This window comes from Colossoma macropomum, unplaced genomic scaffold, assembly GCF_904425465.1.
Source record: "Colossoma macropomum unplaced genomic scaffold, Colossoma_macropomum, whole genome shotgun sequence".
In the NCBI taxonomy this organism is placed as follows: domain Eukaryota; kingdom Metazoa; phylum Chordata; class Actinopteri; order Characiformes; family Serrasalmidae; genus Colossoma; species Colossoma macropomum.
In genome coordinates this window covers 34,756,279-34,781,596 of record NW_023494798.1, presented here as the reverse complement: position 1 = coordinate 34,781,596, position 25,318 = coordinate 34,756,279, and the positions used below count along the sequence as shown (strand labels likewise).

General features: G+C 40.6%; 1 protein-coding gene across 19 annotated transcripts in view; it reads right to left on the bottom strand.

Annotated features, from left to right (window-relative positions):
- Positions 1 to 25,318, bottom strand: part of ppfia1 (PTPRF interacting protein alpha 1) — a 115,660-nt gene continuing 90,342 nt past the window's right edge. For 6 of the 19 annotated variants that reach the window (XM_036585034.1, XM_036585041.1, XM_036585036.1 and 3 more), the window contains 10 exons: positions 21,820 to 21,901; positions 20,403 to 20,603; positions 18,539 to 18,601; positions 15,494 to 15,520; positions 11,064 to 11,239; positions 9,138 to 9,235; positions 6,958 to 7,136; positions 5,600 to 5,668; positions 4,470 to 4,632; positions 1 to 1,282 (listed from right to left, as the gene is read on the bottom strand). In XM_036585034.1, coding sequence (XP_036440927.1) covers positions 1,218 to 1,282; positions 4,470 to 4,632; positions 5,600 to 5,668; positions 6,958 to 7,136; positions 9,138 to 9,235; positions 11,064 to 11,239; positions 15,494 to 15,520; positions 18,539 to 18,601; positions 20,403 to 20,603; positions 21,820 to 21,901 — 1,123 coding nt within the window. In that variant the 3' untranslated portion in view covers positions 1 to 1,217. Of the gene's footprint in view, positions 1,305 to 1,324; positions 2,919 to 4,469; positions 4,633 to 5,599; positions 5,669 to 6,957; positions 7,137 to 9,137; positions 9,236 to 11,063; positions 11,240 to 15,493; positions 15,521 to 18,538; positions 18,602 to 20,402; positions 20,604 to 21,819; positions 21,902 to 25,318 lie in introns of those variants that run through there. The other 13 variants (XM_036585040.1, XM_036585044.1, XM_036585035.1 and 10 more) reach the window with 9 other exon arrangements.

The following is a 25,318-nucleotide window of genomic DNA, read 5'->3' as shown; positions in this document are numbered from 1 at the left end:
TTTTTAGCACAAAGACTTAGTCTTTTTATTGGCAGTGGAAAATAAGTTTCAGTATTTTTTTATTGAAAGGAAGCAATAAATAATACTGTGATAAAAAATAGCTCATAAGTACTCAGACTGTACAGAACTTCTGTTACAAGATCAGGAGATTTTTAACGGAGAGACAGAAAACAACGCAGAGAGAGAGAAAACCAGGACATGATGGGTGCATAACAGACTACAAATCACCAAAAAAAGAATAAATGGGGAAAAAAAAGGAAAAAAGTGGGTTTTCTTTCACGTTTGGAGGATTCTGTCACAATTTCTCCAAGTCACAATACAGTCCAGCCTTTGAAATGACTGAAGACATAAAAATGGCATTTCTATTCAAAACAAAGAGGCTGAAATCGCACACGGAAATGTGTAGAATAAATAAAAACCAAAGGGAGGAAGGAGAGGAGGAGATATAAGGCTCGATTAGTCGAAGGGTTTTTAGTTTTACGGGTAAAAATCGCGCCACTTTCGGACGCTGCAGTTTGAGCTTAGGCCACAGTGGGGTTGGTCCAGCGGAGAAGAAACACACACACACGTTCTTTTCCACGCGTCGCAGGAGAAAAGGAATGGAAAGTTTCAGCATTTCGAAGGAACGCCAGCCTCCGCGTTTTCTTTTTTTTGCTGAGAAGATGCATCCGAAAGTAGCCCTCGTCGTCGCTACGCTTATGGCTTATAGAAGAGTTCTCGTTTTGGTATCAGAGGAGAGAAAGAAAAGGGGGGGGGAAAGGATCCATCCATCAGAACGTTATACAGTCCTCTAAAATCTGCACCAAACCTGATATTCAAATAACACAAGCCGCAGCCATCAATCACAGAAATGCTTATTAAGAACCAAAAAAGGGTGCCTGGTGACAAATTAAGTTAAAATCACACTCAAGCTCAGGTTTTACGATCGAAAAGAAATGACCCGACGTAGATATGAACAATTACAAGATGAGGATTATTATAAAAAGATTAGATAATGTCCGTAGATATAAATGTACAAACCTCAGACTCGTAATAATACATTCAGTTACACCTGATAGAGAGTTAAAACATGATAAGGACACGAGAAAAGATGAAAAGGAGGGAGAAACAAATGATATACATAAACAGAACTAAATAAATGAAATGTCCCATTGGTTTACATAAATAGAATAATCAATAAATCTAAAATATGTCCTCTATCCGCAAATCCGCCCGTCTCAGAGTCCTTGCTGTCCGTTCAGCTCCCGGCCTGAAGGGGGCGCCTCGCCTTCAGCGGCATTACCTATAGAGATAATGAGCATAAACTAAGAAGAGGGGAGGAGAGAGAGAGAGAGAGAGAGAGAGAGAGAGAGAGAGAGAGAGAGAGAGAGAGAGGAAGCAAATGGATGGAAAGACAGAAAATAGATGGCACAGAGGAAAATGAAGGTGGGAAATGAACAGAGAAAAGCAAGAGGAGAGACACTTTACATTAGCGCTGTGAATGCTGAAGCACGTTTATCAGCATTAAACGTTTGCATTTAGTGTTACTGTAGTACAGTTAGTGATGATCACACAATCTGATCCATAAACAAACTCCTACAGAAGCTTAAAGGAGCAAAACAAACCCCCCAAAACACCCGAACAGGAGATATTAGTCCATTAACAACCCCAATGAACACTCACATTCACTACTAGAGGAGATATTAGTCCATAAACAAAGTCAATAAACACTCCTATATGCTAGAGCGGGAGATATCAGTCAACAACCTCAATAAACACTCATATACACTAGAATAGGAGATATTACTCCATAAACAAAGTAAATAAACGCTCCTATATGCTAGAACGGAAGATATTAGTCATAAACGACCTCAATAAACACTACAACACACTACTAGAGGAGATATTAGTCCATAAAGTAAGTCAATAAATGTTCCTGTATGCTAGAACGGAAGATATTAGTCCATAAATGACCTTGATAAACGCTCCTATACACTGGAATAGGAGATATTAGTCCATAGACGACTTCAATAAATGCTCCTATATGCTAGAACAGGAGATATCAGTCCATGAACAACTCAATATACACTCCTATACACTAAAACAGGAGATTAGTCCATAAACGACCTCAATAAAGGCTCCTATGCACTAGAATAGGAGATATTAGTCCATAAACAACATCAATAAAGGCTCTTGTACACTAGGAGATATTAGTCCATAAACCACCTCAATAAACGATCCTATATACTAGAATAGGAGATATTAGTCCATAAATAACCTCAATAAACACTCCTATACAGTAAGAGATATTAAGTCAATAAACAACCTCAACACTCCTATACATTAGAATAGGAGATATTAGTCGATACAAAAAATAATCAATGAACATTACTGTACTTTAGGAGATATAAATCTAATTAATAAACAAAAGGTGGCGAATAAAACTAATCTACATACAAAACAATGCAGCAGTAATTCATCAGCAGCCAGACTAACCGTCCATTTTTCAACATACGCATGTCTTTCGCTGTACATAAAAGGGTCTGCAGCGGCAAATTAAGGTTGGCTAGTTAGACCGACATCTAATTTCACAAGAGAAAAACTGTATTTCTGTCAAAAGAAACGGCAAACAGCGACTTTCGGAACAGCGCGGCGTCTCGGCCGATACGACCGGGTCCAGGACCCTCATCGACGGTCACTAAGAGGCAGTGAGTGAAGATGTAACCGTGCTATGATGCTGATAATATTAAAGCAGATCATACAGAAAAACTCAAACGAGGCCTCTGCTGCTCGGGGACGTGGCGGCCTAGTTTGAAAGAGGATCTCCCAGTAGACGTCAGCGTTAGCCGTGCTGTCAGTGAGACTCACCGTGGCGCTGGGTTAGCAGGAGTAGGTCCTGACCGTAGCCGAGTCCAGCCTCTGCACTCCACTCACACCCCCTACAGCAGCCAGCACATGCAAAAGCAGCCGTTAGCGCAGCCAGACGGGTTAGAACACACAAACACACAGAGAACCTCACTCATCTGCGGCTCCTCGTCACAGAAAACAAAAACACAGATATATTGCAAACACATGCAGAGACATTCGACAGCAGTACGACTGTTTTCTGTGAAGAGAAACACGAGGAAAACAAACCTGTTCAACATCATCGCTGTGAATCGCACACAAGAACAGGGCTGCAACCAACGCCTGGCAAACGCTGCAGGATAATCGGCCCATTCTGAGGCTGATTTGTTTCTCTGGACAATCGCAAAAGGTCTCCTGATATCAGGGCGATCTTAAACGATGATCTTCCCAGATTATCCTGTGGTGTCGGGCATCTATAATCCCATCTCTACTCCCCTGATCTACACTATAGAACCATGAACACTCAAAGAGGAAACTATAAGAGGTTCTATTTAGCTCCAAAAAGTGTAATAGAGCGCTTTTTAAATGAAACAGTAGAAGCCATATCGCCCCCTACACTTCCTGTAGTGTATTACAGTCTGTCAGAGTGACTGTGTGGATCATATGAACATTATAGAGCTTTTTAAATGAAACAGTAGAAGCCATATCGCCCCCTACACTTCCTGTAGTGTAATACAGTCTGTCAGAGTGACTGTGTGGATCATATGAACATTATAGAGCTTTTTAAATGAAACAGTAGAAGCCATATCGCCCCCTACACTTCCTGTGGTGTATTACAGTCTGTCAGAGTGACTGTGTGGATCATATGAACATTATAGAGCTTTTTAAATGAAACAGTAGAAGCCATATCGCCCCCTACACTTCCTGTAGTGTATTACAGTCCGTCAGAGTGACTGAGTGGATCATTTGACCATATTGTCATTGTCAACTAACAGTTGCAGCCCTGTACAGGTATAAAACACCAAGACAATCCAGGATTTGTTGGACTGGAGAACGCCGGGTCACTGGACTCCAGGTTTAAATAAAGGCCTCATCTTAATCTGCTGCATGTGTAGTATGTTGATTAAAAATGATAAAACTCAAAACAACAGTTTTACCGGTCAGATACTCTCCACTGGCTTCTGTTATAAGTAAGTCTTTTGTTAACAAGTTTTCTGTTCCTTTCTATGTATAGTAAATCTGGGCAATACGACAATCTTTATTAATATCTATTATTTATTCTTATTTATTGTCATTATTTTGATAAATTACATCAAAGCACGCCACTATAAGCTTTGCTTACCATATCATGAATATCAAATGTGTGTGAAATATTGAATATAAATCACTATATTCATAGCTTTGATCAGATTTTTTAAATATGGCAATGTTTTGTCAATTTATCAACGTCAAAAATATATTGTGACACGTCATGTAAAACTTAAAAACTGCTAGAAGCTTCATGATACATTTTTTTCATATCGCCCACATCTAATGTATAGGGTAAAAAATCTAAATTAAAGTCCAGCACAGATGCAGCAGACAGAGATCAGCAAGAGAAGTGCAGGAGTTTATCCTTTACCTCTCCTCATGTCTGTACATACCGTCCAGCTGGTGTTTCTTTGGCTGCAGGGCCGGAGAGGAAGAGTTGGTCACTCTGAAGTTGGCGGGCAGCGTGTCGGCCGAGCCCACGCCGAGACCCCTCACGTCTTTGGGCCGAAACTTCTTCCTCCAGGACGGGGCGCGCCTGAAATTCTTATCATCGTCCTGGAGGAGAAAGAGAGGAGACTTCAGGAAAAAGAGAGAGAGAGAGAGAGAGAGACAGAGAGAAAGAGAGAGAGAGAGACAGAGAGTGAGCGAGAGAAAGACAGAGAAAGAGAGAACGCGTGAGAGAGCAAGAGCAGACAGAGAGACAGTGAAAGAGAACGCGAGAGAGAGAGCCAGACAGAAAAAGAGAGCGAAACAGAGAGACAGTGAAAGAGAGAACGCAAGACAGAGAGTGCAGAAAGAGAGAGTGCAAGACAGAGACAGAGACAGAGAGGGCAAGACAGAGACAGAGACAGAGAGGGCAAGACAGAGAGAAAGAGAGAGAGACAGAGAAAGAGAGAGAGACAGAAAGAGTGCGCAGACACAGAATGTGCGAGAGAAAAATAGAGAGACAGAAAGAGCAAGACAGAGAGCAAGTGCGAGAATGAGCGACACAGCAAGTGAGAGAGCGAGGCAGAGACAAAGGGAGAGAGCAACAGACAGACAGGTTAGAAAGAGAGGTAGAGACAGAGAAAGCTACAGAGCAAGAGACAGAGATACAGAGAGAGAGAGCGAGAGACAGAGAGAGAGAGAGACAGAGAGAGAGAGCGAGAGACAGAGAGAGAGAGAGACAGAGAGAGAGAGAGAGAGGGAGGGAGGAGAGAGGGAGAGGGAGGAGGGAGGAGAGGGAGGAGGGAGGAGGGAGAGAGAGAGAGAGAGAGAGAGAGAGGGAGAGGAGAGAGAGAGAGAGAGAGAGAGAGAGAGAGAGAGGGGAGGGAGGAGGAGGGAGGGAGGGAGGGAGGGAGAGAGAGAAGGAGCGAGGGAGGGAGGGAGAGAGAGAGAGGGAGGGAGGGAGGGAGAGAGAGAAGGAGCGAGGGAGGGAGAGAGAGAGAGAGAGAGACGAGAGAGAGAGAGAGAGAGAGAGAGAGAGAGAGAGACAGAGACACAGAGAGAGAGAGACACAGAGAGAGAGAGAGAGAGAGCTGACCTCTTCTAGTTTTCTCTCTGTTCCATTGGCCAGCAGGTTGTTGTATTCTCTCTCCAGAACTGCCCTCGCCTGTGGGAGCAGGACAGACAGGAATAAAGCAGAAAAATTAAACGACACCAAAGAAGAAACACCGAAGCACAACATGGATTAACATTCTGGCATCACTTTTAGACAATATTTTCATTATTTTATATACAATATCTTATAAACTGTAGACTTTGAAACACCATAAACAAGATAAATACGGTATTTCTACCTACAGTAATACAGTAATAGTGCTGTTACAGTCTGACAGAATGACTGCGTGGATCAAATGAACATTGTAGAGGCTTTTTTTTTACCCAGTAGTCTGTAATGCAAAACTGAAGATGTTGCCAATATTTGATACAATACTCAGGGATGCTTTGCTTTACTTTTTATTTATTTTGCTGAACTGCTGTAACAAAAGCAAAAGACGACTCAAGATTTTTTGTCACCGTAAACATCACACAATTTTAGCCCTTTCGTGTTCTAATGCTTGAAGGTGAATTCCACCAGTTTTTCAAAATTTCTCCACTAATCAACGGCTGAGATGTAATCAGAGCGGTTCAGAGCGGTTTGGTGTGAAACGCTCCGTTCTAGAGAAACTTACCGAGTCAGAACTGTTCACAGTGGTGGTGATAGGAACCAGACGTCCACCTCTAAAAGCTCCCTCACAGAAAGTTCCTACATGAAATGGTTATGAATTCACTGCCTGATGGCTGAGACACTGTTTTATTGCAGACCATCTTCAGTCCATATAAAACTCATACACGTGTAGGTTCACTGGTGGTGTTGGATAGTAAATCAAATGTATTTATGTAATATTTGTGTTGTAGTCATTGCGACCCCTGGTTCCTACACTCTGACAACTGTCACTGGGTGCAGTTCCCCTCTCAGTACCTTTAGTCAGGGAACATAACTGAACCATAATCCACTGAAATGATATGTTCTAAGCTGTACTGACTCCACACACCCCGTCTCGCCTCCAGGCTTTTATTTTACTGTTCTGTTTTAAAACATTCGGTTATGAAAAGGTAAAAATACGAACTTTTCACCTGGAAAAACTTATTTAAGGCTCACAATCAGACCTTAAAACCACTGTTGGAGCTTTGAGGGAACATTTACACTGTTTGTACCTTGATAAATGAAAAATGTACCTTTATTTCTAACAGGATCACCACCACTGTAAGAGTCTCTACAATGAACCATGTCACACCAAACCACTCTAAATGACTCCGTTTACATCTCAACCACTGAATTATGCATAAATATAGAAAAACTGGTGGAATTCCCCTTTAAGTGACCCCTCCTGTACGGTATGTGTTTTCAGAGGTTACCTGTGTGCTCTGCGTGGGAATCTGCAGCAGCAGAGCGAGGGTGTTGTGGTCGAACGTCTCGTCCAGAGCCATCAGCGCTCCGTGCACGCCGCTCTCCAGCAGGTTATTAGCGTACTCCTTCAGCCCGATCAGCTGCACCCACTTTATCACCCGCTCGTTACTCCACACCAGAACATCTGCTAAAACAACGTCCAGTCAGAGTTTAGTGCTTAACTGGGCTGCATGTAACTGTTTTTGCTTCATCTACTAATTTGTTGATCATGGCTTTGATTAAAAAATAGAGTTTGTTTAGATAGTTTTCTGTTTAAGAAAACTCTTCCTTAAAAAATACATATTTTTAAAGTAAAATATCGCTGTTGTCTCAACAAAACCTCGTATCTCCAAAACGGTAACTTTACAGGAGAAGGAAAAAACCTACTTTACTTTTAATGTAAGTCAATGGAACCAGACGTTTTTCCAAGTCATTTTGGGCCGTTTCTTTTAGTCCATTCATCATGAAATTTACAAACAACGTAAAGAGCAAAAGGTATTTTCAAATTATGTCAAAAACTGAAAAAACGTCAAAAATGGAGATACAAGGTTTTCTTTCGACAGCAGCAACAACAATAATCTTCAATGATCACCTTTGTCTTCATACAAATTCAACTAAACCTGGTTGGCAACTCTGAGATGGATGTTTGAGTAAAAGAATAATTAAAATAAATGAATGAATAAAACATTTAAATGACCATTACAATACTACGCTTTTTATTCAGTGTTTAACATGATGCACTACTCTACATCCAGTTAAACAGGACTAATTATGCTCTCTTCAAATGAAACTTGCAGTTGGTCAGTGTTCTTTAAGGAGCTCATCCTACAATTTTCTTGTACTTTATTTTGTACTTTAATGTGTTTTATGTACCACACAAACAGTCATAATTAATTTCTACACGCTCATTGTCCATTTTATCAGCTCCACTTACTATATAGGTGCACTTTGTAGTTCTACAGTTACAGACTGTAGTCCATCTGTTTCTCTGATACTTTGTTAGCCCCCTTTTACCCTGTTCTTCAGTGGTCAGGACCCCCATGGACCCTCACAGAGCAGGTACTATTTGGGTGGTGGGTCATTCTCAGCACTACAGTAACACTGACGTGGTGGTGGTGTGTTAGTGTGTGTTGTGCTGGTCTGAGTGGATCAGACAGCAGTGCTGCTGGAGTTTTTAACCACCTCAGTGTCACTGCTGGACTGAGAATAGTCCACCAACCAAAAATATCCAGCCGACAGCGTCCTGTGACCACTGATGAAGGACTAGAGGATGACCAACACAACTGTGCAGCAGCAGATGAGCTATCGTCTCTGACTTTACATCTACAAGGTGGACTGACAAGGTAGGAGTGTCTAATAGAGTGGACAGTGAGTGGACACAGTGTTTAAAAACTCCAGCAGCACTGCTGTGTCTGATCCACTCAGACCAGCACAACACACACTAACACACCACCACCACGTCAGTGTTACTGCAGTGCTGAGAATGATCCACCAACCAAATAGTACCTGCTCTGTGAGGGTCCATGGGGGTCCTGACCACTGAAGAACAGGGTAAAAGGGGGCTAACAAAGTATCAGAGAAACAGATGGACTACAGTCTGTAACTGTAGAACTACAAAGTGCACCTATATAGTAAGTGGAGCTGATAAAATGGACAATGAGCGTAGAAACAAGGAGGTGCTCATAATGTTATGCCTGATTGGTGTATCTTCTACATATTAGAAATATATACTATATATACGCATAAATATATTGTCAAGTCACCGTTTTCCCTAATGCGCCTCTGAGGGACGCAGAGCTGCGCCGAGGAGACAAGAGCGCTTTTAAAACTGAATGCTGCTGCTTTTCATAATGTTATGCCTGATCAGTGTATGTAAATACGTCTAATCTGATTTGCTGCTCTGTATTGCACCTCATTCAGAAAGCAGGCCGGGCTGAAATACTCCTTATAAATTCAGTGTGAGTGGGCGGGGCTAAACTGCTGTAGACCGAATAGGTGGATATGTGGTTAAACAATCAATATTCATGCTATAACCTTATGTACAAAATAAGCAGGTATAATTTTACTGATTACTGTTTTTGTCTATTTTATCTATTCCATGTTCCAGCTTTTGTGTGGTAACTCGCAGACTGGTGTGTGTTGGACCGACCTTGGACCTCCACCTGGGACTCCTCTCGTCTTCTCTCCAGCTCCTTCCTGTCGTAGTTCAGCCGCCTCAGACACATCACACCGCACTGGAAACTGTTTCTGTTGGAGACAGTGATGAGCTTTTTGATATTGTCCTATTTTCATGGAGGTTTCACTGTTTTTTAAAACCTTTTTACTCCATACTTAATATTCAGTGTTTAAAATTAACTTATTATTCTACTGCGATACACAGCATCTACTACGAATTACTCAGCATCTACTACGAATTACTCAGTATCTACTATGAGTTATTCCGAATTATTATTATCTCCTATGAAATACTGAGTATATACTATTACTCAGTATCTACTATGAATCACACGATGTCTATTACTCACTCAGTATGTACTATGAATTATTCAGTATCCACTATAATTTACTGAGTATCTACTATACATTACTCAGCATCCACTATGAATTACTCAGCATCCACTATGAATTATTCAGTATCCACTATGAATTACTCAGTATCCACTATGAATTATTCAGCATCTACTATGAATTATTCAGTATCCACTACGAATTACTCAGTATCCACTATGAATTATTCAGTATCCACTATGAATTACTCAGCATCCACTATGAATTATTCAGTATCCACTATGAATTATTCAGTATCCACTACGAATTACTCAGTATCCACTATGAATTATTCAGTATCCACTACGAATTACTCAGTATCCACTATGAATTATTCAGTATCCACTATGAATTACTCAGCATCCACTATGAATTATTCAGTATCCACTATGAATTACTCAATATCCACTATGAATTACTCAGCATCCACTACGAATTACTCAGTATCCACTATGAATTACTCAGCATCCACTATGAATTACCTAATATCCACTATGAATTACCTAATATCCACTATGAATTACTCAGCATCCACTATGAATTACTCAGCATCCACTATGAATTACTCAGCATCCACTATGAATTACCTAATATCCACTATGAATTACCTAATATCCACTATGAATTACTCAGCATCCACTATGAATTATTCAGTATCCACTATGAATTACTCAATATCCACTATGAATTACTCAGCATCCACTACGAATTACTCAGCATCCACTACGAATTACTCAGCATCCACTACGAATTACTCAGCATCCACTATGAATTACCCAATATCCACTATGAATTACTCAGTATCCACTATGAATTACTCAGTATCCACTATGAATTACTCAGTATCCACTATGAATTACTCAGTATCTACTATGAATTACTCAGTATCCACTATGAATTACTCAATATCCACTATGAATTACTCAGTATCCACTATGAATTACTCAGTATCCACTATGAATTACTCAGCATCCACTACGAATTACTCAATATCCACTATGAATTACTCAGTATCTACTATGAATTACTCAGTATCCACTATGAATTACTCAGTATCCACTATGAATTACTCAGTATCTACTATGAATTACTCAGCATCTACTATGAATTACCCAATATCCACTATGAATTATTCAGTATCCACTATGAATTACTCAGTATCCACTATGAATTACCCAATATCCACTATGAATTGCTCAGTATCTACTAAGAATTACTCAGTATCCACTATGAATTACTGTGTCTACAATGAATTATTATAACCAGCATGAATTACTCAGTATCCACTATAAATTACTGTGTCTACTATGAATTGCTCAGTGTCCACTATGATTTTTTTCAGTGTCTACTATGAAATACTCAGTATCCCCTATGAATTATTTTGTCCAGTATGAATTACTCAGTATCTATTATGAATTACTCAGTATGTACTACAAATTATTCCGTAACAAACACAAATTATTCAGTATCTACTATAAATTACTCAGTCATTACCATAAATGACTTTGTATCCTCTATCAAATCCTACCTGTGGAAGCTGTCCACCATCTTCAACTGGCCACGGAGGTCCTTCTTGGTCAGGTGGTCCAGCATGCGGGCGTCCACCAGAGACTCCATGAAGTAGCTGCGGTACTGAGGCAGCCCCAGACTGGGCAGCCAGTCATTACCGATCCACTCGTGGTTCATATCTCCGTACGCCAGAGTCTACACAATCAAACACACACGCTCAGTCAGCACCGCGACAGACTCGCAGCATTAAAGCGACAGTTCTGCAAAAAAATCATTTACCCATCATTTATCGATTTCCCTTTACCTCAAATCAGTCGATCAGGCGAAACACGTTTACTGTCTGAAGCTTTCATATTTAGTTTTAGCGCTGGAGCTACGAGGCAAATGTGGCTAACAAGTAATGGAAGCTAATGTCCATGTTTACATATAACAGTGAGTCAGAATGATCAAGTCTATTAGAGTTACTGATCAACTCCACATGCTGAGAGGAGAGTATGTGATGATTTAGGCCTGATGCTGATTGGTGGGATAAAAGCTTCCATCACTTATTAGCTACATTAGCCTCATAGCGCCAAGGCTAACACTAAAGAAGCTACTTCAGACCCCAAACAAAAACAAAACAGGCCTTTTAGAAAACTAAAAAAAGTAGTTGTTTCGGCTGTACTGGGAGGAGTTTCGGCTGTACTGGGAGAGGTTTCGGCTGTATTGGGAGGAGTTTCGGCTGTACTGGGAGGAGTTTCGGCTGTACTGGGAGAGGTTTCGGCTGTACTGGGAGGAGTTTCGGCTGTACTGGGAGAGGTTTCGGTTGTACTGGGAGGAGTTTCGGCTGTACTGGGAGAGGTTTCGATTGTACTGGGAGGAGTTTCGGCTGTACTGGGAGAGGTTTCGATTGTACTGGGAGAGGTTTGTACCAAATGCAGATATTTTTGTGAGCGCAGAACAGAGCAGTATATCGTTTCTCAGCCAATCAGTTAAGCTAACTAGCAAGCAACGTAGCTAATTAGCCAAATTAGACACTTTACAATGACATAAAATGACAAAAGACAATTAAATCATTAATTGCAGGTCTCATGGTGGTTCCATGTCTGAAGCAGCTGGAAAATGAACAAGTTCCCATTTGGTTCAGGTCTTATTTCTGAATGTGCAGCAGAAAAACACTCTAGGATTTTAAGAGTGCAAGCTAATGTACTTAGTGTGTAGAGTAGAGTGTGCAGCTGCTCTACACGTCTGGAAGCTTCCGGCAGCTGACCGCAAAGCGATTCTACAACCTCTGCACTTCCAAAACACTGCCGGCACCAACAGATTTGCATCAGATTTGCAAAGATTATTTTTAGCTGTGATTTGCAAAATGAAAAGAGAAGATTCCCAATCACTGAGTAAATACCAAATACAGCTAAAACAGGAAATTAAATTAAAATCTGATGATCGACTCCTCTGAACCATGATCAGCGCTAATAATACAGAGGGCGTTCATTTCTGATCATGCTACAATTCTATTATGATTCTTCAGGCAATAATTCAACGCATAATTTAATTTCACATTTCAAAACAATGTGATTGTTATTTTGGCAGATTCAGATCAGCTTTAAAGGGCCCATATCCTACACTTTTCCACTTATACAGTAAATCCCTGTTTACACCGGTCACTTCAGGTGTCTAGTATCTGCTGGTAAGTTAAGATTTTAGCCACTTGCTAGTGAAATGCATCTCTTAATCAGACTGGAATCTGATTGCTGTGTGGGACGGAATATGCAAATCCGCTCGTTACGCGGCAACTAATTACCAACTGTTTATCCGTTCAGCCTCTTCGTCTGCAGTGTTTTGTAGTCGTGTCTGTCCACGTTGGTATTAAGCATCTAGTTTCGTCTCCAATCATGAGCCCCCCCATGATCATCTCCCTCACAGACGTGGATCATGTGTCCAGTGACGCGCTGCATTGGGAGGAGTTTCAGTTGTACTGGGAGGAGTTTCGGTTGTGCTGGGTGGAGCTTTGGTTGTACTGTCAGGGGTTCTGGTTGTACTGGGAGGAGCTTCGGCTGTACAGGGAGGAGCTTTGGTTGTACTGGGAGGGGTTTCGGTTGTACTGGGAAGAGATACCGTTGTACTGGGAGGAGCTTTGGGGGTACTGGGAAGAGTTTCGGGTGTACTGGGAGGGGTTTTGGTTGTACTGGGAGGAGTTTTGGTTGTTGAATGCGTCTTGGAGAGACGTTTGTGTTTACGCTGTTATAACGTGGCTCAAATGCGTCTCAGTTCACCTCCTGAAGTGGTCTGATTGATCAGATCTGTATCTGTTTAAATGCATCCTGGCTGCATTTACACTCGCATTTTTATGTGGTTTGGCCTCCAGATATAATCCTGATACTCAAGACGCATGAAGTGACCCGGTGTAAACGGAGTCTTTGTCTGGGTGTATGAATTAAAAAACAGTAACAATTCATTTATACTTGACCATTTTCAACCTCCCCTCATCCCTTATGCTGCGTTCGCGTTGGGGAAAAAAAGTCACTCTGTGCTTCAGAGCAGTTCACAGCCACGCAAGAGGTAAGACATGCAAACACTGGCATGGTGAAAACTTAACTGGCAAAAAGTTTTGGACACTGTTTATTTCTAAATAATCAGTTTTCTATGATAAGGGCCCTTTAAAACTACAATGCACATATTTACACAGTAGTTGATATTTTTAAATTTAGGAAAAAAAGCCTGAGAGTTTTATTTTGGCCAAAATATTAAAATATTAAACCATATTTTATAGTATACTGCATACTGATTCATACATTCCAAATTTAATGTAGCTGAATCACCATCTTCAGACTGACGCAACACAACGCCAGCATATCGTCACTGTTGGAACTTTTTTTCCCCGATAGGAATCAAATATTTTTCCAATCAAAGTAGAGCTGGGCGATATGGCCAAAAACATTATCACGATAAACATAATTCATATCGTTCGATATTGATACATATCACGATAAATGTCAAATCATGATTTCTTTCATGTTTGAAGGCTGATTTTGCTCCTGGGTGGTTAACTGTGGTTTTAAACTATCACTTATGGTCCGATCATAACAAACACTCGGCAAACAGTGGAACATTTCACTAATCTGTCTTGGGACAGTGGGAGAAAGTTTCTGAGCTGTTTTTATCAGCTGGAAAAGCACAGCTGCAATTTTTGTAATAATCATGATTTAAGAAAGAAAACAGATTATTTTAGCTGTCTGGTGTCGAGCGCTCGGCTACCCCGCTACAAACGCTAAACAAGTGGCCAACAACAGAGCTAAACTCTTTAGTTTCTCAACAACGTCAGCTCGGTTCGGTAGGTCACTGCGGTCACTCCCACCACATCCATGTCAGAGCAGATCACAGTATTCAGACACCAGCTAGACGACTGGGTTTCTCTATGCTATCGCAGTAGTTTAAGGGGTGAACCGCAGTATATCTGACGCTCGCTGTGTAAGAGCATTATCTGCAGTGTGAATCTCTCACACCAGTCATAGAGTCCTCCTTTTAGGCATGTTTAAACTGAAAGCAGTGATTTTGTGTCTTGTTTGATCTACAGTATCATCAATGTCACGTGTTGTGCCGGAGCGCTGCTTCAATTAGCCAGCAGCTAAAAACAGCTAGCCTGGAGAGACAGCGCTCTCCCGCTCTCCAACGCCTCACAGCTTCCTCAGTTTACTTTTGAACATTAACCCACTTCTTTCTTTCACTTTCGTTGCTCGAGAATGCACTAATACTAAAATATGACGGTTTGGCGCTGTAACACGGCGCTGCAGACGTGATTTAACACCGCTGAAGTTGTTAGGATGCACGGAAAGAGGTGAGTTCGCTGTAGGACAGTACAGTTACGTCACTTATCTCATCACTCGGTCACAGGAGAACAGATCGCCGGTCGCTCCGCTCAAACAGGGAATGTATAACTCCGCGTTTCAGCCGTTGCTAAAGTATATTTGGTGACCCTTTTTTTTACTCGTGGCCCCCTCCCTCTCTAATCAAGTCGAAAAACTCGGAAGTGCGCCCTCTCCTGGCGACAGCAGATTAGTGTCGCTTTCCTTGCTGTAGAAAACGCCACCAGGGCTTTCACTAAAACGTGGAAGTGTGAGAATGGTGTATTATATCGAACATTTATCGAACCTTTCTTATCGCTCTATCGAGGAAAAGTTATATCACGATACTTATCGTTATCGTTTTATCGCCCAGCCCTAAATCAAAGTTAATAAAAGTTTACTCCTTATCCTGTTTAGTTCCCATTTTGGAGATGTGAGGTTGTCACGCCAGCAGCGATATACTGATGCTTTGGAAACTACTACTATATTGAAAAAAAAAACATATTGATCATATAAAAATACAAACAAAGTAACCCATATATCATCACTGATAAGCAGTATTTTGAGTTCAGATGAGAGAGAGAGAGAGAGAGAGAGAGAGAGAGAGAGAGAGAGAGACTCAAACCTGGGCCCAGCTGCCCTCGTCATCCTCCTGGTGTTAGCACGGTTAGCGTTAGCGTGAGGGAGAGTCAGAGAGTGTGGTTAGTGAGGCAGTAAAGCAGTGTTAACAGCAGACAAGTGTTTATACAAGTGAGTTACAGTCGTGTGCAGAAGTTTTGGCACCCCGGTCAAATTTCATGTTGTTTTTCTGAGTGTAAATAAGTGAACACATCCTCTAGAGGACAGACTTTCGTACATTTTAGTGCACAATTACTGTTTATTTGATGAATTTAACAAAATTAATGAGAAAATGTGCACTGAAATGTGCACAAGAGTGTCTCTGTAAAGGATGCGTTCACTTATTTATACTCAGTAAATCAACAACAGCAAGGGAACTGACCGGGGCGCCAAAACTTTTCCATACGACTACGTAAGGCTACGTTCACATTACCAGGCTGAAGTGGCACAAATCTGATTTTTTGCCCTGATGTGACTCAGATCTGATGTTTTCAGAGCTGTGTGGACGCAAATCTGATCTTTTCAAATCCGACCTGAGTCACTTTCATATGTGGTCCTAGATCGGATACGTATCCGATTCGTGGCCATGTGACCTTAATGTGACGCTCAGATCGGAATTCATGTGCTTTTTTTCCACTGCGCTGCGTCGTCATTCAGCGTTACCATGGCAGCAGCGCCGAACAGAAGTTAAAGCCTGTAAACGGTGGAAAAGCAGCTCATCTCACCTTTTTCTCCTTCGTCTCGCTCTAATAATGAAGCTGAGAGCTGATCAGAGTTAATGATCTTCTCAGCGAAGCTCGTTCTGCTCGTTAGTTTGTGCTGATGATGAACGTGATTCATTCACGTGACGTTACTGAGTAGGATGAGCTCATGAGGGTCATTTCAGAACGCCGGTTCGTCACATTAATGACAGATCTGAATCACCCAAACGAGTGTGAACCATCGTGTCAGAGAAATCGGACCTGAGCAAAAAATTGGATTTGAGCAACGAGGCCTGTAATGTGAACGAGGCTGAAGTGAGTATTTACTAAAACAGTCATGCATTTATACAAACACTACAAAAACAAAAGCACACATACAGTCTACATACACACACACATATACACAGTACTGTGCAGCACTGTTTGTCTCAGGCAGACAAAAAGTGTTTAAATGTGTTTATCAGATGAACAAAGACTTTTGCACAGTACTATATATATGAAACTTAATAAATAAAAATACATACATATATAAATACATACGGACGGACATTAGGGCCTCACTGATATGGAAATGTTGACAGATTTAAGGAGCTACAAATTCTGATAACCAATATAATTTTAGACTTCACTCAGTTTTCTGCAGTTACACATTAATCATCATTCCTGTAGCCGGTTTATCCAATTTGTCTAATTTTCTCACTGTAGTTTCTGGGCAGACTTCAACAGTTTTAGGGCTTTTTCTCAAATAATTCAGTTCTCAGTTACAAAAAGTCAAATAAACAGCAGAATTTCTGTCTTGAACAACAAGTAATGTAATGTAGTGCGTGGTGCGTAGAAAAATTCTCAGATTTTGTTGTTGGGGTCTAAAAATCAACTCTTTCTTCAACTCTGTTTTTTTTTGTTTCATATCGTATGTGTTTAGGTTCAGTTCAGCCTATATTACAGTATTAAAGCTGTTTACAACAGAAACATGAAGCATTTGATTATGAAACCATTAAATTTAGCAAAAATTATAATACTTAATGAGAAATTTACAAATGAGTCATTCTACAGAAACGTCCATTATTGTGTCCCTAGTGTTTATAGATATATTACACTTAAAAAGCATGTTAGGGTTAGAATTTATTTATATTTTAAAATAAAACAATAAGTTATTTTAACAATTACACCTTCTTGAGCCTCAATTTAGCAATATTGGTTTTTAAATCAATCATATAGAATTCAAACACCACAGAAGAGCTCGTCCTCACAGTCATGTGTGAAGACTGAGGATATATTTTGAGGTAAAAAAAACATGTTTTTCTGCAATTTTAACGACAATAATCTATACATGACTATGGAATATATGATTTAATGACAAAGAAAATAAAAGCCAAATAAATATTATAAAATATAATGAAAGTCCCCAGGAGTCGTGTCACTGGTGTTACTGCATAACAAAAAATCTCTTATTTTGAAATAAAAGTCACACTGATGACATCACTCGACTTCCTTTTACCTGTGTTCTGAGGATCTATGAAGAAAAGCTCATGGTGAGTCCACTGTGTCTTTCAGTTATCAGAGATTTTCTCATTTAGCTCATGATTTCATATGAAGCTTTTAGCTGAAGTCACTGGTGTGACCGACTTTATTCTGAGGTCATTGTGAAAAAATAGAACTCAAATGGATTAAATTCCATATTTTGGTGGATATTCCATGATTGACAACATGTGGTTTGATGTTCTGTAGCAGCCATTCTGTAAAATGCATTTTTCATAAAAATGTCTCTGGTGTTCCTTTATTATGTGGAACACCAATGAGGATCAGTAACACCAGTGACTCCTATGGACAGATAGAAAAGTGGACGTTTCTGTAGAATGACCAAAATACACAAATATCAGTGTTTTATTGATGGCATGTTTACTGATGGCAAAACATTTGTGTAATCTTAAAGTTGCACTATGTAAGATTTGGGAATCTGGAGACCTCTCTGGTGGAAACTGTAACTGCATGCAATGTGGTGTGAGTTGTGCTTTGGACCCCATCAAATCTGATGATTGAAAAAGATTTCAAATAGATTTCCATGAGTGAATTATCTACTATTGTCATATCTTTATCAATATAATGTAGTGTAACAAATATATTAATGTATAATATAACAAAATAAAAATGTCTAATATTAAGTGTGTTATATACTATAACTTCGATTTTAACAAAAAAAAAAGGAAAAACCTATACAGTGCTGCTTTAACCCATATGATATATCAGCCAGGCCCCACACACAAACACAAACAAACACCAAATTTTAGGAGAGTGGATCTGGAGAGGATCTAGGTGAAGCTGGCACCGTGCCAGGTGATCATGTGACTAACCGTGGGCGGCGTGGCTGCCAGGCTCTCCATCTCCTCATGGGTAACCCACACATTCCCCGTGGACTAAATCACACAGAGCCAAATCAGCAGAGCCGCGGGAAGAAACGAGCGCAATTCCATCAGTGAGGAAACGTGAAACGAGTGCAGGGAGGGAGGAGAGAGAGGGACGGGTAAAAGAAGAGAGATCAATAAAGCAGAAAGAATCTGCCATTCAGCATCAGATTTCCAGTGAATTAACCTGACATGTGCTGAGAACAGTGTGAGTGATTCAGTGTTAGTCAGAGTGAGGAAGAGGAGGAACATGCTCTGATCAGAGAGAGGAAGACTGGGCACCACGGCAACGCTGTGCTGTGGTTCCTGATCCGGAAAAACACAACAGCACATAAAGACTGACAAATGTTTGAAATGTGGCTACATCCACCAATTTCTCAACATAACTAAGCTGCTGCCATTCAGAGTGGTTTGGTGTGAAATGGGTCAGGTGTCTTTACAGTGGTGGTGATAGGAACCAGGTGTCACCATGACTACAACACAAATATAGACATTTTATTTACTATCCAGAACCACCAGTGAACCTACACGAGTCTTCTGAGTTTATATGGAATGTTGATGATGGAAAATAGTGGAAAATCTGAAATAATAAGTTTTCTCTGGGGACTATTTTGCCTCACAGTGCCCTGCATGTATCCCTCCACCATGAATGGAGTTGAAGTTCTCTAAACTATCATAAAACAGTGTCTCAGTCATCAGGCAGTGAATTCATAACCATTTCATGTAGTAACTTTCTGTGAGGAGCTTTTAGAGGTGGACGTCTGGTTCCTATCACCACCACTGTAAACAGTTCTGACTCTAAGTTTTTTGATAAAAAATCTACTTATAATCTCTAAACTTCTAGAATTTCTGCATCTACAGAATATCAAAAAACAGTGTCTGTGGGCTGAGCTATGATGGTTTTCCATTCTATGGCTCATTACTATGCACAAATATATTATTAGTGTGCGACAGTCGTACTTATGTTCTCTTCTCACTAATTTTCTCTGGAAAATGAAAGATAAAGCTGAACACTATCACTAGTTTATTTATTACTATTTATTATCATCTGATCAGATTCACTCTAAGCTGAAGGTGCTTCATTAAAACAGACTTTGGCCCAGTCCCATTTCTTAATTTTACCCCTACCCCTTGTTTTCGAGGGTCACTGTAACCCCTTGGAACTGAGTTAGTGGTTGAACTCTTCCCTCTGAAATGGGACCCTCAAATAAAAAGAGCATCACTTCATTAACAGCTACCAGCGCTGCTCTGTAGGCGACCCTGCCAGTCTGCAGTGACAGCAGAGGAGGGTAAAGTTCAGCTCCTCACTGCTGGGCTTTAGTTACATTTAGGGAATCATATGACTTCAAAGAGGGGGGCAATTATTTATTACCCCCCCCCGCAAATTCTTCAGTGATATGAAGCTGAAGTCAGGTATTCACCGGCGTCTTGTTTGAATTTTCCGGTTCCACCTTAAATGGTGGATCCCTGAGGCATCACAATGTAACTGCTGCGGCATTTAAGGTGGAGCCAGAAATTTATATTGAGGGTCATGTAGCCCCAGCACTTCGCCCTACCCCTCTATCTCAACAAGAATTGGGACACCCCACCCCTAGACGTTAACACGCAAAACAGAGGGGTAGGGGAGAGGGGTGAAATGGGATTGGGCCTTAGTCTTGCTTACTGGAACACAGCCCACTATTAACAGCTTCCTAACCATTCCTAACTATTGTCCTCATAAAGTTGATAAGACAAAGGTCAGTTTGAGCTCTGCAGGCAGAAGGCAGCAGTGTGTGTGTGTGTGTGTGTGTGTGTGTGTGTGTGTGCATCCTACCGTTCTAGAGGTGGGTGGAGCTGAAGGGCTGGTCAGAGACATGATCTCCTGTATGGCGAGGCGCAGTTTGAGGCGGTGGAGCGGGTTACTGATGCCGATTTCTCTCTGGATTTCCGTGTCCGACAGCGCGGACATGATGGCGCCGCTCTTCACGTTGGCACGGCAGGCTGCCACGTACCACGCTGGCATACCGACCCACAGCTGGGAGAGGAGAAAAAAAAAAAATCGACAGCATAATTTTAACTTCTTTCCCCCCTTTAAACATTTTAACAACTATAGCTTTTACAATACAGGTTAAGACTGAGGTGTTTATTCTCACTCTGCTCAACAATCTGATGGAAATCCCCGTTTACATGCTCACTACAAGTAAACCGATCCAAAATTACGTGCATGTGTAAAGAACCACTTAGTCGCTGAGTGTAGACGTTACCATGACAACAAGCATCACGTGAGTCCAGTCGGAGTGAGATGAGCAGCAGTGAGCAGCGCTTGTGTTTTTAATTGCTTTAAAATGGTGTCAGACTCAGGAAAACGTCCTTCACATGTCCTTATTAAAGAAGGCCGAGAGGAAGACGTCGTGTTCTGAGACACATAAGCTGGACGTCCGTCCCACCGCCGTCTTTTAAAGATCAGAGCATAAACTTCGTCTCCTCTGCAGACCAGTTTCTGCTCCGCCATGTTGAACGGTATAAACTTTCACTATGACGTGACGAACATGATCAGAACGGACTTAAACTTTCCGATAGGGAATGTAATCAGATACAGGCGTTTACACGGATATTATTCTTCTATTTAACAGATTATTTACAGGATTACCCACCTCGATCAATCATAGAAACTGTCTTCTGAATGGCCTCAATCTGACTAGTCTATTCCCACTGAGATATTGACATGGACATGTTCTATTCCGATTGAGCTATTAGTCGGATTATTAACGGATTATTAGGCTGCATGTAAACATGGCTTATTTCCTTTATTTCTAAAACGGAAAATTATACCAACATAATTAGGAAGTGTCAGAGGAAACAACCAATCACCAGTGGATGGAATTAATTTTGTCGGAAAAAAAAATCTTTCAGGAAGTTCTAGCTAATTGACTGCGAATGTGCGCTGTAACCAGGTTCCGGTTAGTTGTTAGGAATGGAAAACAGCGGCAGCAGCTCTGTGTCAGGACTCTTTACTGAAAGAGTCGCTGTGAAACAAATACAAGCTCAGATATATGATAATGGAATGTCTTTTACAGCCTCAAATGTCTGTGCTTAATCTAGAACGACCAGAAAAGATTCATCTCCATGAGAGTTTGCTAAGCGCTAACGTTCTAATAGATATTCCACAGGGGTGCTAACAGAACTTTTCTTGGTTTGATATTTCCGGTCCGAAGTGACTGAAGTAAGTTTAAGCATGTCTGTAATTGTACCTCCAGCCAGGAAACCACAGTCGGTCCGTCCCACTGGGCGAAGGGCAGCCCCTGTCTGCGGGCCTCCTCCAGCAACTCATGCCTTTAGAAACACAGAGAGGAACACATAGGATCATATGTACCTCAACACCCCCCCCACACCCAAACCCCCACACCAGGGCATCAAACACCAAACCCACCACACAGTAAAGTCCCCCCAACACAGTAAAGCCCCCCACAGAAAGAAATGCTGGATATACAGAATGCCAAACGCATTCAGTCATGCTGAGAAGAAAAGTGATGCAGATATCAGTCGTTTATTTACTGTATTCTGTTTTTTAACAGGCACTGAGGACAGAGTCAAGGTCCAGGAGAGGAAGACTGAACATGCACCACGTTAGCACTTCTCTCATACACACACACACACACACACACACTCAGATAGACGTGCTGATGAAAAAGGGATAAAGAGATAAAACAGACAGAATGGAGGAGAGTTGCAGTCGGTCCACACGTCCAGACAAGCTGTGGACAGTTCAGACTCATTCAACCAATCAGACTCAACAACAAGTCCAAACACATTCAGCAGGACTGAAACTAAAGCAAAACTAATTTGTTTTTCAATGCGCTATTTGCATGTAATAATAATAATAATAATAACAATAATATTTTTTTTATTATTATTTTACATAAAAATTACAATAACACACACACACATATATATGGTTCTGTGCAAAGGTTTTAGGAACCAGACAAAGTGTTTTAAACAACTTATCTGAGCAGAAAGTGTGTTTTTAATGAGCAAACACACCCTAACATTCGGGTCATTCTACAGAAACGTCCACTTTTCTGTCTGTCCATAGGTGTCACTGATGTAATTGATCCTCATTGGTGTTCCACATAATAAAGAAACACCAGAGACATTTTAATGAAAAATACATTTTACAGAATGGCTGCTACAGAGCATCAAACCACATCTAGTCAATCGTGGAATATCCACTAAAATATGAAATTTAATCCATTTGTATTCTATTTTTTCATAGTTACCTCAGAATAAAGTCGGTCACACCAGTGACTTCAGCTAAAAGCTTCATATGAAATCATGAGCTAAATGAGAAAATCTCTGATAACTGAAAGACTCAGTGGACTCACCATGAGCTTTTCTTCATAGATCCTCAGAAAACAGGTAAAAGGAAGTCAAGTGATGTCATCAGTGTGACTTTTATTTCAAAATAAGAGATTTTTGTTATGCAGTAACACCAGTGACACGACTCCTGGGGACTCTCATTATATATTTTATAATATTTATTTGGCATTTGTTTTCTTTATGTCATTTAATTTATATATTCCATAGTCATGTATAGATTATTGTAGTTAAAATTGCAGAAAAACATGTTTTTTACCTCAAAATATGGCCTCAGGCTTCACACATGACTGTGAGGACGAGCTCTTCTGTGGTGTTTGAATTCTATATGATTGATTTAAAAACCAATATTGCTAAATTGAGGCTCAAGAAGGTGTAACTGTTACAATAACTTGTTTTGCTTTAAAATATAAATAAATTGTAACCCTAACATGTTTTTCAGGTGCGATACATCTGTAAACGCTAAGGACACAACAATGGACGTTTCCATAGATTGACCCATTAGCAAATAACACAAATAAACATTAATGCAGTAAAAAGTAACAAGAACTCAGTATTTTTAGAAAGAGATGTTGTGAGCTAGTTTGAAGAACCTCTTAAATAACTGTAAAACCATCATTCTAGCAGTTGCTAAACGTTAAACGGCGCTGCTAACTAACTAACTAGAGAGGAGCTGGTTAGCATTAGCTTAGCTAGCATGCTAACAGCTCTGCTCACCACAAAACTCGATTCTGACTGACAGAAGCTTCACTGGTGCACATTTAGATGATAATGACTCAAATCTGAGGCAGTGAACTCGAGAGGCTGGTGCTGGAGGGACAGGAAGACAAAATTAAGTTCCTCCCAGCTAGGCTAATGCTAACCGGCTCCTCTAGCCTAGTTAGCTAGTTAGAGTCGAGTGGGTGCTGGTAAATGTAAAATCACACTTACTGTATTAATATTATTCACATTTATTCTAAAATTAGTGCTTTTCTGAGTGAATAAACACTCACTGACTACATAAACACCTTTTAATTCTCATTTTCTCAGGTGCCTAGAACTTCTCCTGTGTGTGTGTACTTGTCTTGCTGTCTCTCTGAGGACTGAACGTACACACAATAATAGGACAATGTGAAGTTTGGCACAAGTGAGTACCTTTTTGGCTGTTTTCACCCCAAATTACTCTGTTTCGAAAAACCAAACACGCAAAAAGTCTTATGGTTCCTGAGGTTAAGGTTAGGGGTACAATAGGGTTACTTGGCTATAGTATACACAGAAGTCTAGGGAAGTCCTCACAAGTATAGTAAAACGTGTGTGTGTGTGTGTGTGGCCTTAAATATGTAAAATAACAGCTAAAAATAAAAACTAAGTGAATTCGCATTATGGAAACAAAGCGGTCAGATCGCTTACGGGATGTGCAGGATAACTTGACTCATATTGGGGCAGTCGTGGGCTGGAGGACCGGAAGGTCGCCTATTCGATCCCCTGAACCGACAGTATGTGACTGAAGTGCCCTTAGCAAGACACCTAACCCCCAACTGCTCCCCGGGTGCTGTGGATAGGGCTGCCCACCGCTCCGGGCAAGTGTGCTCACCACCCCCCTAGTGTGTGTGTCAATAGTGTGTATGTGGTGTTTCAGTGCACAGATGGGTTAAATGACAGAAATACGGAGTGACATGCCGAACACGTGCCAGAAAGTGGCACATATCACAGTCCGGTTCTTCACTGATAAATATCTCAGCACTATATTCTAGCACTATGTTAAGTTTGTAGCTATGTGGCAAAATTAATGTCCATTCAAAATATTTTAACTGAGACCAGCAGATGGCGCAGTTCTGCACTTTCCCTTTCCACAGAAAACGCTGCACCTCCACTACAAACAGAATATCTTTGCTGTCCAAAGAAAAATATAATTTGTATTTCCAAAATAGTCATTTTTATTCCACAGGGTATATTCCGGTTTTTCCATCTGAATTTACGTGCTCAAATCGTAAGTCAAATTATTCAGTAACTGCATGAAATAAATGAAAATTTTTATTTTATTCATTTTTTTTTTTAAGTTCCCCTCAAACTAACAGAAAATGTGTTTTATGATCATAAACATATTGCCATATGCTTACAATTTACTGCTGAAAGCCAAAAATCTTAGACACTTTGTATTTTTTACAGTGCAGATCTGAAGAGATACCAAATGAGATCCAGTTTGTAGCTCAGATTTGTGGGAAAATGGGTCGACTTTCAGTAGGAAAAAAATTGTTTTAAAACTATTCATCTATTTGACTGGAAAGAAGACAGTTACAGCTCTCATACGACCCCCACCTTTAGAATGTAGCTTATGAAATATGAAAGTTATGAAGAATATGACTAAGTGTGTTTTGGAACCACCGGTGGTTCCAC